General features: G+C 43.3%; 1 protein-coding gene across 3 annotated transcripts in view; it reads right to left on the bottom strand.

The window, feature by feature from the left end:
* The window catches only part of BUB1B (BUB1 mitotic checkpoint serine/threonine kinase B), an 815,340-nt gene that overhangs the window by 316,036 nt on the left and 485,385 nt on the right, over positions 1-13,919 (bottom strand). For all 3 annotated transcript variants that reach the window (XM_069637517.1, XM_069637518.1, XM_069637519.1), the window contains one exon: positions 1,482-1,759. In XM_069637517.1, the coding sequence (XP_069493618.1) occupies positions 1,482-1,759 (278 nt within the window). The remainder of the gene's footprint in view (positions 1-1,481; positions 1,760-13,919) is intronic.

The raw sequence follows: 13,919 nt of genomic DNA, 5'->3' as shown, positions 1-13,919 counted from the left end.
GCAATGTCATGCATCATAATGCGGGTCATGTTTCTCCATTTGTGGATAGTGTCAGCACAGAATTTACAGTATTCATACACCGAGAAAGAATTCAGAATATCTGATTGCTCCACCAAGGAATCATTATGCAAGACTCTAAATAACTCTTTTAAAACAGGGGCAGGCATTGGAATGGACACAAGGCATGTCGAAATCAAATCTGCGGAGCTATGCACAGTCAAGCAGAAATGCAAAATGTTCAAAACTCGCCGGGCCAAAAAGTCACACGTTTTCGGGCTGTCTGACCAGGGCGCAATAACCATGATGTGACAAGGACGACGAAATCCCGGAAAGCAGTAAAAGCAAAGCATTATGTTGTTGCCCCTGCCGTTTACGTAATGCGCCACGATAAACTGCAATAGGCGCATCCTCTGGCATAACGATGGAAGGAGGAACCTCAGTCTTCATCCATATCCCCCATTCCACTTGGATAATAGAGAGGTCTGCCACCTCCCCCGACATGTTCCCAAACCCTCCCGAATTGACTCCACTGTGCCGCACACAGGCCTGCGAAGACGCAGGGTTTTATTACTGTGATGGGAGTTGATTGTCCAAAATGGCTGCGTACCGACACCTTGTTATTCTAGCTCGCATTTCGCACAAGCATTACAATGACCCAACCAAAAACCGAGCAAATGTATTTTGCTCTTTTTGCTCAAATTCTAACACCAAAATGTAGATGGTGGGTTGGTGGTCAGGCAATATTATTGGCAGAGAAGCGTAATAGTGCGTGTGTGTGGGGAGGGGAGGGAGAGGAGTTGAGAGGAGTTGAGAGGGTTTGCCAGGGCCTACCCCTCCATTTTGTGGTAAAAACATTTGTAGTAAAAAAAAAAAAATTAAAAAAAGTAGTTTTTTCTCGCGCAATACAAGTACATTAGGACATAGACCTGAAACTGCCAGATTGTGCAATGGAATCACCTTTGACTGCCTGAGATGGCTGGCAAGTTCAAGTGTGTTTAATAACTTTTTTAGCTGAAGCAAGTTTGAGATTTCACTCACAGGTGTAGGCATGCGCCCAATCTGTTCTCAAAACGAGACCACGGAGAACAGACAATAGAAAGCTGGCAGTGTTGAATTATTGTGGTGCTAATGCCAGTGTTGGAGTCTACTTACAGAGTGAACTACAACAAATGAATCAATACTCCAGATGTTCGAAGAAACAATGACTAACAAACCTTTTATCAACATGGTGCATATAAAAGCCTTTCCTTAGGCACATGAAAAATCTGCTCCCAACCATTCATCCTTGTTATAGTACAAGGTCAGGCAAGAACGTATTTGATCAACTTGATCATGCCTCTAAACAAAGGCAAGGTCATTTGTTGGTGAGCTATAAAACCCATAGGAAGCACTGCTCCAGATTTTGAAACTGCAGGTACAAATAGAATAGAACTTTAAAATCGGTGGGAGCTACACAACCGCTGCCCCCAGTGACTACTTACCTTAGCTTCTCCATGCAAGAAACTTGCTTTTCTGAAGACGGCGCGTAGTCCAGGACTTTCTCACAGAGAGGCTTCCTCTCCGGTGGTGTACAAGTGCGGTTTTGTAACCGGCTTTTATCCGTGCTCGATTGACCCGTTTCAGTCACTAGACGATGGAAGGGAGTTGATGAAAGGTGAGCAGCGCTTGCAAAGTCACAAGTATCGTCTGGAATTGGGAACATCATTTTGTTCTCATCAGAACCACTGAATGGCTCAATGCCATCAAGTTCATTCTGAAACTGAAAGGACAAGAACTGCATTAAGTCACAGCTTTCATCACTAGGCTCATCCTTACAGATCAATGAACGCCCACCGGCCCATAACACAATTGAGTCAGTCCACAACATATAATGAATTAACTAAGAGTACATGATCAGTAGACTAGAGTAGTGCTAAGCCAAAGAATTGCACCCAGGAGTAAGCCTCTTGCCATTAGTGGTCCGCTAAGGTCATTTGGCTCATACTAATCCTTGCCCATTTCAAACTTTATAGTTGATCAATTCCATTGGCCATCATAATTCACATCTTAATTATTGCAACTCTTACTGCAAAACCACAGAAAAGCTAACAAGTCTTTTTATCAGCAAACCTTATTAGGTTATAAAAAGGTAAGTGATAAACATTTTTGCAATAACCGCATATTTTATTTTAAACGCAGACAAAAGAGGGAAGGAAGACAAGAGGGAAGATAGGGGTGACAGACAATCTCATTTAGAACAGGCCAATTATAACAGCCATATGATCCATTGAATACATCCCACATTTTATGTAAGAAAGTTTTTCTTTAGCCGAGAGGATAACAAAACTATCTAACCAGCCATCGCAAAAAGGTTTAGTATTATTTTTCCATAGATGCGTTTCTTTGCCAAAATAAGTATATGTAAGTCCATTTTTAATTTGCTTCTGACAGGCCTTGTATCGTCTGAACATATTTGAGAATCAGCTATTTAAGCTACATTTCAAGTAGGATTTTTATTTAATATTTATATATCTTATTTATTATTTATATATTGGCAAGCAGATGAGCAAGCCCAGGGGCACCAGGGCACTCAGACAAACAGACACAACCAAAAGCAACAATACCCAATAGTAACATAGAACAGCAAATCCATCCAGGGATACTAAAGTAGATCAAGACGGCAATCAATCGCAGGTAAATGTGTTTTCAGAGTCGGCGTGAAAATATCCAGGATAACCGATCCTTCAGAACAAGCCTCTATTCGCTGGGGTATGTTCGGAGATCATAGTTCTTGCAATTATCAATCCTTCTTAAAGTTAAATAAAAATAATTCCTTCTCTCTACTACCCCACCCCTCTCCCCATCAGAACATTCTCAACTTTGGAAAGAAAAAAAAAAGAAAAAAACCCACTAGAGTTGTGCTTAACTGAATGTCTGGAAAATATGACTAAGCCACATAACTCCAGTTTGAAAAATGGACGCAGTCTAAAAAAGAAATATGTATGTTACGTGTACTCCTTTCCAGACATCGTGGGTAGATGAGCAAAAATATGTGGGAGGGGTAGCATTTGCCAGTTTACAGTTTTAGTAGCTCATGTTCATGTAGCTCCTACAAAGTAAAGTTCTAAATTACTGAGCTGTAAGCCACCTGGCATGTACTCATTTGATTTTTAAAGGCGAGGTTCTCTTGAGTTTTAATCGAACAATCAACAAGGAATCTATTCTGGTCCATATATATCAATTTATTACATGTATTCCTTCAAAGCATCTTACCTTACATTTCAATGCATTGATATCTGAACTGCATGTGTCCCAAGCCGCCATTTTATGAAAATCCAATCAGCTGTTCAATTGCCCTAAATTCAAGTTCCCTGGCAGCAATTTATTATAATCTGCATCCCCCTATGCGACATCAGCAGCCGCAAACACCACGCTACACCACTTGTCAAGGCATTCATGCTCGGCGTAGAGCCCTGCTTGTGGACCCATCTACGAACACACAATCAGGGCACAGAGCCTTGTCACACAAATGGTATTCCTATTGTTATTCCTTTTCAACGTACTTCTAAGTTCCTCCCACAATCTATGCTCAAAGTCCTTTTTCCTAGTGATCAGGAACTTAAGCTGGGATGGGCGGCCACTACTTCTGCTCTATTTGTTTCCACTTTTTTTTTTATTAAGATCACTAGTAAAAGGGCCCGTGCTCATTTTACACTCGTTATCGTACCAACCCCTATTGCAGAAAGCAATTGTAATGTTTGCATTTCTTTCCCAATGGCTTGTACGCGAACATATGATTTAATGAATTCATACGTCTCTGGGGAGTTTTCCGATACTGTGAGCCTTCATATACGTGTCATCCAATATCTTTTCGAGATAGGGTACTAATTCAAGATAAAGGTTTGGGGGGGTTTCCATATTTAAGGCTTCCCACTTTAGAGCCCACCCTCTAATGACTGAAAACTCGATCTCTGCTTGATGGATGTACATGTTATTGGCCTTCTTAGGGTTTGTCCTGTAATCTAATGGCTGTATGGTCGATTTCTGATCTATTAAATATTTAAAAACAGTGCACCACCCCATTCACTCTAATTCAGGAGAATGTAATTAAGGCCCCTGGCACAACCTCCAATAGTATAAGCTAAGCAATCACCCACAAGCCTGCCATTGCAGGATCTGTACCCAAGCGCACCCATAACTGTGCTACCTCAAAACCAAATCATTTTTTTCCCTTTGGTTTCCTGTGTATTAGGGTTGGAATCTTCCCCACCAGCCCTCACATTCGGCACTCATCATCCACTTCCCATTGAGATTGTCACATTGGGTGTAAGTGCAGAGGGTGAGCAAGGCAGGTGCTGAGGGTAGACAGGAGCTGGGCTGATTGGGTGTGGCAGGTCAGGGCCCCCGAGGATGCATAAGGGCCCCGGACACCAATCACAGCAACTGTGGGATTAGCAGAGGAGAGGGGAAGGAGGAGATAAAGAGGAAGGTCTTGGTGCTTCAGGAATTTGACAAAGTCCTGTTTAAGACGCAGAGGCGGGGGGGGGGGTCGGGGGCTGTTCCCTAGGAGGGAACCAGCTGAGAAAAATGCTCAACCACCCGCCCTCTGTTTGGAAAAACGTTTTACACAAAGAGTTGGTGCCAGAGGAACATAGTGGTCTAGAGGGAGAGTTTTTAGTAAGATAAAGTTGAAGATAGAGTGGCCCCCGGACCCAGACAGCCTTGCGGATGATGCAGAGGGATTTGAATTGAATCTGTGCAGCAACAGGGAGCCAGTAGAGACTTTTTAGGGTGGGAGAGATGTGGTCCCTGGGCTTAAGGCCAAGGATACATTTTGCTACCCTATTTTGGATTTGCTGGAGGGGTCGCAGAGTGTGATATTTTATTAGAACTCCACTGATCACAAACAGGCAAGGGAGAGGTTTGCACTCCTTAAACCCTGGGAATGTAAGTGAGGAGTAGAAGCATGTATGCAAACTCAACCCCGCCTTACTCAGATTACTTCAGCAATCACCCTTGGCGGTACTGAATCTGCTTGGCCCACCAAGTGTTGCTTCCTTAGGAGAGGGTCCAGGGGTGCAGGTGCAGAGGTCACTTTTTGCACTGGGATTGGGTCAAGCTAGTCGGCGGTTCTGGACTCTGGTGAGACTGTTGCTGTGACTGGACAGCTGGATGACCCTGGCACGATGAGATGAAGACCACCACAAGTCTTACAAACTCGGGAGACCCCCAGGACACAAAGGTGTGCTGCAGCAGCGATCACCATGCTCAGGCAGCAGATGGCGGCCGACGTGGGAGGGAAAGAGTCCTGCAAAGCTCCTTTTTGTTCTGGGGAGCAGCAACTTCAGGGTGAAGCTTCTAGTCTCAAGCTGCCAGTCTGGAGAATCCCAAGTCTGAACTAGGGAGGAGACCGTTGCAGCAAAGAGGCCCAGGAGGTAGCTGGTCAGTCACAGGGTCTTTGCTAGAGGCAATTCTGGTTGGATGGAACAGATGGATGTCAACGGTTCTTCAGCAGGATGCACCTCTTCAAAGGGGTCTTCCCTTCAACGATAATCTAAAGAATGGCAGCCTTTTATCCTAAATTCGAGCTGGGGTCACTCCTGAGCCCACCAATACTAAGAATATGCACCATTCAAACTGGCAGGGGCTGTCTAATCATGGACAGCCTCCCACCCTTGCATCTACCCAGCAACAGATGCACTTTGGCCAGGATGTGGACTAGGACTAGAGTCAGACAGACCCATACCCCACATCTGGCCACAAGCCTACTTCTGCTTTGCCAGTGAAAGCGGAGATACTGACCCGGAAAGGGTTTTGCTTATATGGAATTTCTGAACCCATGAGGGCAGGAAGAAGGCCAAAGGACATGGGGTGGCCAATGGACAAGAGGAAAGACATGGCAAAACCATTTTAGTATATATGGTACTCAAAATGGCACTATGGATTAAAATTCAAATATGCATGCGAGAAAAGTAAACATTAGAAAAAGATCTGCTGACGCCAGCCTGACTTGAACACATCATGCAAGTAACAAATGTTACTCAAAAGAAAAGAAAAAGGGACACAAAGAACCCCTACCGAATCTCATTGTAAAGTGATGTGTGCAGCTTAAAAAAAAAAACATTTCATAATGGGGGAAAGGGTATCCCGGCACTGAGCTTTGGAGACTACTCAGTGCCCCCAAGAAGAGGAGCTAAGCAAGGTAAGTAAAGCAAAAAGGCCTTACCATCAAAAAGTCACAGATCAAATTACAGGGAACCCAAAGCTGGTGTAATTTTTTATTGTAATTGGGAGAATGGCAGGTTTACTAACATTCTGCATCGAAAGAGGCACGAAACAAGAGTTCCACTGTCACCCCTGCTATTTTCTCAGGTTACGGAACCATTCGTACATAGGATTAGGAAGTCATCCGAGATCAAAGGATACACATGGGCAAAAACACAACATAGATTCTGCTTATTTGCAGACAATTAATGGTCTCGGACTCCCGATCCTCCCTACCAGCAATCATGCAAGAACGATATCAATATTCTGAGGTCTCTAGTCTTAATGTCAATTACACAAAGTCAGAAATACTTATGATCGCCAACAAAATGAAAGAAAAATTCAAACAACTGGTACGATACTTAGGCATAAATATTCCTGACAAAATGGATCGGCTATATAACGCTAAATAAACTAAACTCCTTGGACAGATTTGAAAGAAGCTAGCCGAACGGAAGGCACTTCAAAACATCTTGGTTATGTAGAGAAATAAATACAAAGATTAATATATTGCAGAGATTCCTTTACATCTTCCAAGCCCTACAAATATCAAAAGGGAGAAAAATGTTATCAGGTATACGAAATGATTTACTATCCTTTAGGGCATACTCAGAATAGTCCAGATGTACTTATCAGAAACAAAAGAGAAATGAGGCATAGGCTGTCTCCCATCAATCAAAATATCAGGCAGCATAAATACGAACGGTAGTAGAGTGGCTAGACTTGAAAACAAAAACACTGGATAGCAATGGAAGAGACAGTCGCTGGGGAAAACATCTGGAAACAACCTCGCATAGTGGGAACCTTCGGAGCTCACCGCCCCCTTTAAGAATGCGATTAATAATCACGCTTTAAAAATGGTGAGCAGGGAACACGGACTAATATCCTACCCGGGGAACAACTGACTAATATCCTACCCGGGGAACAACTGACTAATATCCTACCCATCTCTGCTTAGCCCCATTTTCCAGAACCTCTTTCACACATGGATGAGACAAGGGAAAATGTATCAATGGATAGAAGGGGGAGGGCTATTCGGTGAGATGTACCGCAACAGGGAAATTCAATCATTTCATACCTGTAAGGAAGAGTTTGGCCTAGAAGAGAGGGGCATACTCCTACAACCAAGTAAAACACTGGCATATAATCCAAAGATTAAACCAGGGAGAGCTAGGAACTGGACACAATTTGAGACCCTGATCCTCACTCCAAGACTTCAAAAGGGTCTAATTGCGGCAATATATTAATTATTATTATTAGATACGTTACATCCATACACCTTGAACCTTAGAACCATATGGGCCAAAAAGCTAGGAAAGAGATTCCCAGATAAATGTTTGGAACATTTACATGAATAAAAAGTAGAAAGCCAGGAATTACAATATCAAAGGATCAGTGGTACTACACCTCAACAATACTTTGATTTAAATTACGAACAACACTCGACATATGGTGGCAATGCTCAAAACTGATAAAATTCTGTGTAGACATGACAACTAGAACAAGGGAATACTAGGAATGCTGCCGTCTTGAAAGAAACTTGCATGCATATGCATCCAAGGTGACCTCACCGCCAGGAATATATGGAATGCCTGAAATTCATTGAAGAATAGTTTGAAGCTACACTGTGTCAAGGATACCAACAAACAGTTGGGACCATAATCTATTGTGTAGAGAGCTAAGACTCATAGGGATTAAGTAATGGACTGAAAATAGGAATGGGATGTTAGGAAGAATATTATGCCCCCATTAACCAATCACAATAAACAGAACTAATAAGGACACTTAATTCTACGCAAGACATAGCAAGATGGAATGCCAGATCATATTGCAAAATGTTCATGAAATCACATTGTGTGGACCGATTCCTATTGTATACCAAGTTCTCACACATGCCATTTACACAAACACAGGGAATTTCCAATTCCATTTGTAATAGAAAAATGTGTTTCAATGCAGAGGTTTATCAATATTGTATATAGTGATCTGGTACAGACCAGGGATGTATTAAACAGCCTAGAGGAAGCCAAAGGATTGACGAAACAATAGGCACGTGCGTCAAAAGGTGGTTGTTGGCTAAATTACAAGGTTACATGTACCAGTTGAATAGGAATCAATATTCGTATGCTAAATCATATGGTCACATTTACTAACTGAATATGGATCAATATTCTCAAAGCATCAACTAAATTAAACCAATTCGATTGGTGAGATATAGTAATGTGTGTTATTTTTAGAAGTATTAGACACAAAGCACAACACAAGGTTGTGCCTTGGCACCCTTGTTGCACAAGCTGTATGTTGCAGACTTTAACAAACATCTTGGAAAGGCTCGGAAAGAACCACCCTCCCACCTAAGGTAATAGGAGCTTACACTGCCTTACATACGCTGATGGCACAGCAATACTGGCCAAAACTCAGATTGGTTTACAACGATCTCGGGAAGCTCTTTCTATGTACGCCAACATGAATTACCTCTCAATAAACGCCTATAAAACTAAGATTGTTCTTTTTGGGAAGATAGCCACAAAAAATTTAAATGTTATCTGGCGGGTAGGAGACCGCCCCATTGAGTGTACCAGCGAGTACAAATACTTGGGAGTTTACTTACAGAGTAATCTTTACGCCACACACCTGTCAAATAATATTTAGATTAGGGCCTGGAAGAAGTGTGGTTGGCACTTGGGAGGACTATAAATAAGATTGGGGAGATTCCATCGAGGCCAAGGTTCAAGCTTACAGGATGTCTATCCTACCCACTATACTTTATGATTTAGAGAACTATCCGGAACGCTCCGTTAAGGGGTTGGTGACCCTAGAGGCTAAAATATTGTGTTCCCTCTTAGGCCTACCCTGTGCCACCCCTGTGGAGTTTATCACACTCGAGCTGGGACATCCATCACTACTGGCCAGTTGGAAAATGTCTGCTTGTAGACTTTGGGCAATTACCTACCCCGAGGGGAATTGCAACCCTTTGCTAGGTTAGTTAAGGCCCACCAGGATAGGCGTTCTCACAGCTGTTGGTTCACTGAGCTGGTTTGCATGGTCAAAAGCCATTTCTTTGAAATAGGGGTGGATAACCCCCCCCCCCCAGGTCACCTTCATTGATTTCCACCTATGTCATGTGAAAAGGATGATGGAATGGGACAGAATCCAGTCCCTTACCTATCTGACAGACAAAGCCAAGTACGTGAATTATACTCACCAAGGCAATTTCCTCAAGAAACCACTTAGCTATCTTATTAATTTCCATTCGCCCCCTCTTATAAGATTGATTTTATATTTGCGTGTCCTCGCCAACATAGGTGTCTGGATTGGGGTGCCCAGGGAAGACCGACGCAGGATATGTAATCAAGATATTGAAACCGCTTGACATGTGCTTACCAATTGTAGCCTCTTGATTCATTTTTACTCTAAAAGCTTTGAGAAATGTGGTGATTACAGGTCTGACCAATTTTGGAGTGCCATCTATTGCGCCAAATCCCTGGTTATTACGGCTGCTGCATACCACATTTGGAACCGTATCCAGGACAAGCTTACTTGATTATCTTACCTATTTAACAATTTGGTGCATAGCTCTTTCCTCTTTCCCAACCTCGATGAACCCATATTGATGTATTTTCATTGTTCTTATGTCCTCCTTTTTATTCCGGCTTTTAAACTTTGATGTTCCTCTTTTTCCTATTATGTGGTTTTATTACTATACAATGGCAGTTTTTTACTCATTGAATGTTATGGACTGTGATATTTTTATTTTAAGTGCTATGTTATCTGTCGGTTTTTAAATTTGTCCATGTGTAAAAGGTTGAATTACCATATACGCAATAAAGAATAAATGAAGAAAATATTCAAATAAAAGCCAACAACTCTCAAATCACAAATGGAACTATAAGAGCAGTCACTCTTTCCATCAAAGACCGACACCTTGTCAGGGCTGGCTCAAAACACAGCTAACAACGCCTCAGCACAACCATTGGGACTAATGTAGGTGGCCCTGCAGGTTTGTCCTGTATCACCCACACTCACCCTGTGATGTAATGAACTGGGAGACTACTCTCCCACACCCCCAATATAATCTGTTAGGAAAGTCCAAGGACAACATAAGACCATGGTTTGGGTAGCAAGGAAGATCAGAAGAAATTGCTGGACTGCAATGACCAGCATGCCTAAGGTGCTTGGGCTTGGCAACAGTCATATTGGGCCAGGCACCTCTGTATTAAGCGGCCTGCCCAGTATTGTGATAATTTTTCTAGGCCACCACACACAGGAGACATTTTCTGAGCATTGCAGGAATTGCACCCGAGTCCAGGGCAGTACCAGGTGCATTCTCTAGATAGACCCAGAAGGCAAGACAACACAGTTTGAGGCAGAGTACATTTCTCATTACGAACAGGGCTAGATCCGGACAGCCCTGATGGTGCAGAGAAGGGTGCCTTGTACCTTTCTGTAGACTTTCCCTTATGGGGGGACTTAGGGGATGGGGGGGCGGGGGAGAGGGGCTTATTTTGCTCAAAGGAAACCTATTTCACAGCCTGATTAACCCAGATTAGGAATCTTACAAGCTACATACACAAACACTGCAACTTTCAGAGAGCAGATGGGTGTTAATGCTTGAAACTACAGACAATTTAGGTAAACGTTAAAGAGGCTCCAAGATAGAATCCAGGAACAGTATTTTAATCAGAGTGTTAACATAAACACACAAAAGAGGTTTAGAAGCAGAATAGTGAGTGACGTCGAGGGGGGAGTGGCGAATTGAAAATCTACAAGATTGATGAGACCCAAATTCAAGAAATGTGTCCAATCATGATCAGGATGATAATATAGGAGACAGGAAGTGGTACGTACAGCTTTCTTACGTTGAAGCAGAGGAGCACAAGTAACATTAATCTTCATAACACATTCAAATTGTAAAACAAAGAAAACTTTCGGGTTTCCCTACTCCCGTTATCTGCCCATTCAAGTAACATAACTCTATTCCCCCTGGGCTTTTTAGGAGCTTGGTTTTATGTCATCAGTCACAAGACCTTGGTGGGGAGGAAGTGGTGCTTGCTAATATGGTGAAGAGGAGCAAAGGATGAGACTTGCCACACCAGAAAGACCAATGAACACGCATTGCCTACACCAACAGATTTGGCCTTTGTGCATGCATGCGATAGGCATTTACCAGGTACTGCCATAATAATATTAAGTAGCCATTAATAGTAGCAGCTGCAAAACGGTACGAGTATCTGCGCATATAATGGAAGTGCCTGGCAAATGCCTATATAATATACCTATACACAAGACAAAACTGTTGGCTTTGCCAATGCAAGTTTTAACAGGACTTAAATGCAAGAACATATATACGGCTGATAAATCAAGTGGCTGAAGGCACACTTGGTTAATCCATTTGTATTACACCTGTAACACATTTACAACTCCAATTAAGCTGTGAACTCCCAGTAGACTGTTTTTCAAATAATAATGTCAGCTACCTACAGTACAAAGTTTGAGCTCAATGATTGTTCGGAGCATAGAGGGGCAAGTGGTGTGAATGGTCTGAGATCAGCATGGTCATGGACAGTCAAGCAGTGAGTAAATAACCAAACACCCACAAGCTGTGTGTCCCTCTTCGAATATCATCTTGCTCTTGGCTGTACTACAATGCAATATTTCTGATTGGTGGTGCTACAGCACCAACCAACAGACAAAACTAAAATGTATTCAATGCACCTCAATGGCATGGAACTGCTCTAAATTGAGAATAGGCATGAAGGTAACGCACAAGAATATTGGCCAATCACATTAGAGGAGTAAGCGCCATACTAAAATTACCACATTTCATGGCATTCATTTTAGCTCACACTGCAGTATCAAAAAAAGAAGACTGAGCTACCCACGAGACAAAAACTGATGGCATGAGAAATTGACAAATGTGCCTATCGAAGACTGAGTGGATGCCAATGAATCTCACACTAAAGCAAAGCCAATACAATGAATTTTGGGGATCCCTAACCCCAGACAAATTGGAAACTGGGGTTCAAATGGTATCCAAGAGACTTCAAGGAGGATTACAAATCAGCGTGCAGAGAGCTGTGTGCGTATTGTGCCCTTTATGCAAAGCATGGCCAGAATAAACAGCTAACTTAATTAGTCCAAAGCAGGAGTGACAGACTGCAGCATGAAGGTACGGTATCGACACTACTCCATGCAACAAGTTCCCTCTGTTAGGGAACAATTCCAATTTTGGGTTTCTCTTGCCTCCTTTTTTCCAGCTGATTTGCTAATATTTTTGTGAACAGGCTAAAGTCACTGCTTTCCTTACTCACGTGCTGTGATGCGGTAGCCCATAGGGCTCCAACGACTGGGGTGCATTTAAACCCCCATTGAGGTCCTAAAGTAATTTTGTCATTCTACATTTCTGTGCTGGTAAAGGGCGGTAGCAGGTGTAATTTAGTTTTGGCTTCACCAGGGATACAGTCATTTTTACTCGATTAGGAGCTGTGATGAATCCTACAGTGTCATCACTGATCCCCAGCCTAAGGTGGTCTCCCATGTGGCTGGGGAAGGCAGCCGAAACCTGATCCAGAGCCTGGGGGCGGCATTATGAGGGAGAATCACATGGGAAGAGAAGGCTGTCGGGGAGAAGTGGTGACTCCCTTTTGTGAAGATTCCATAATCCCCAAAAATCTGATGGCATGCTGCCACTATGCAACACCCACCCATGTGAAATCCCCCAAAGATAATATAGGAGTAGGCACCTAAACAGTATACACTTTCCACTTTAGGAATATATGGGTCACATGTGGTATCCCCTGACTGCAATGGTTCAGTCTTGGGTACAATTCCTAAACTTAATGTTGCACAATGTTCATATGACATCTGCAGTTTCCTCCAACCATCAGCTGAAACAATTTGACTTTGGGAAACCTAGAAACATCATGGACTTCCATGCCCAGAATGTCTATAGTACTGTGACGAGGAAGAGGAGGGAAGAGTTGATGAGGATCACTGGTGATGTCAAACAGGCCGTGCAGTCCAGTTGTTTCAATTCTAAACACCTGAGCGGGACATTTAAATGGAGAGCCCAACCACAGCCGAGAGGCCGAGAAAGGAGAGGGGTTGGAGCAGTATAAGCCGAAGCAGATACCATGGCAGAGGTCGCAGTCAGAGAAGAAGTCGAGATATTCTGCAGTGTGTGCGGTGGGAAGCAGACGAGAGGAAGGCCGGGCTGCCAGAAGCCCAGCAGAGGGGCAGAAGTACGCCTGGGTGAACGCTCCAGCAGACCAGCATGTCTGAAAACTCGGTGGAGTCTGGCGAGCTCCTGGGAAGTGTCGCTTGAGCAGCAGCAACCACCGGTGAGCAGTCAGCAGCGCTGGCAGACCGGATAAGGTCTGACAGTGGCCTGAGGCAACGCAGCCCCATGAAAACACTCTGAGACGCCAAAGGAAGCCAGTGAGTTTACCTATAGAGAAAGGTAAACCTGGGGCGCTCCGTATGGAAAATTGCAATGCAAAGACAATTGTGAAATCCAACTAAGTAGAAGAAAAAGGCAAACGGGTACAATTCTCCTTACACGGGACATCAGTTTGGGGAAACCTGGAACCCACATTGTCACCAGCCTAATGACTAAGGAAAAGAAAGCAGGGCAGAAAGGGTTCAATTCACCTCACATGGGATACCAGTTTGGGGCA

Source organism: Ambystoma mexicanum, chromosome 14 (assembly GCF_040938575.1).
Source record: "Ambystoma mexicanum isolate Mex_15411 chromosome 14, UKY_AmexF1_1, whole genome shotgun sequence".
Lineage (NCBI taxonomy): Eukaryota > Metazoa > Chordata > Amphibia > Caudata > Ambystomatidae > Ambystoma > Ambystoma mexicanum.
This window is presented reverse-complemented; position numbering and strand designations above follow the sequence as displayed.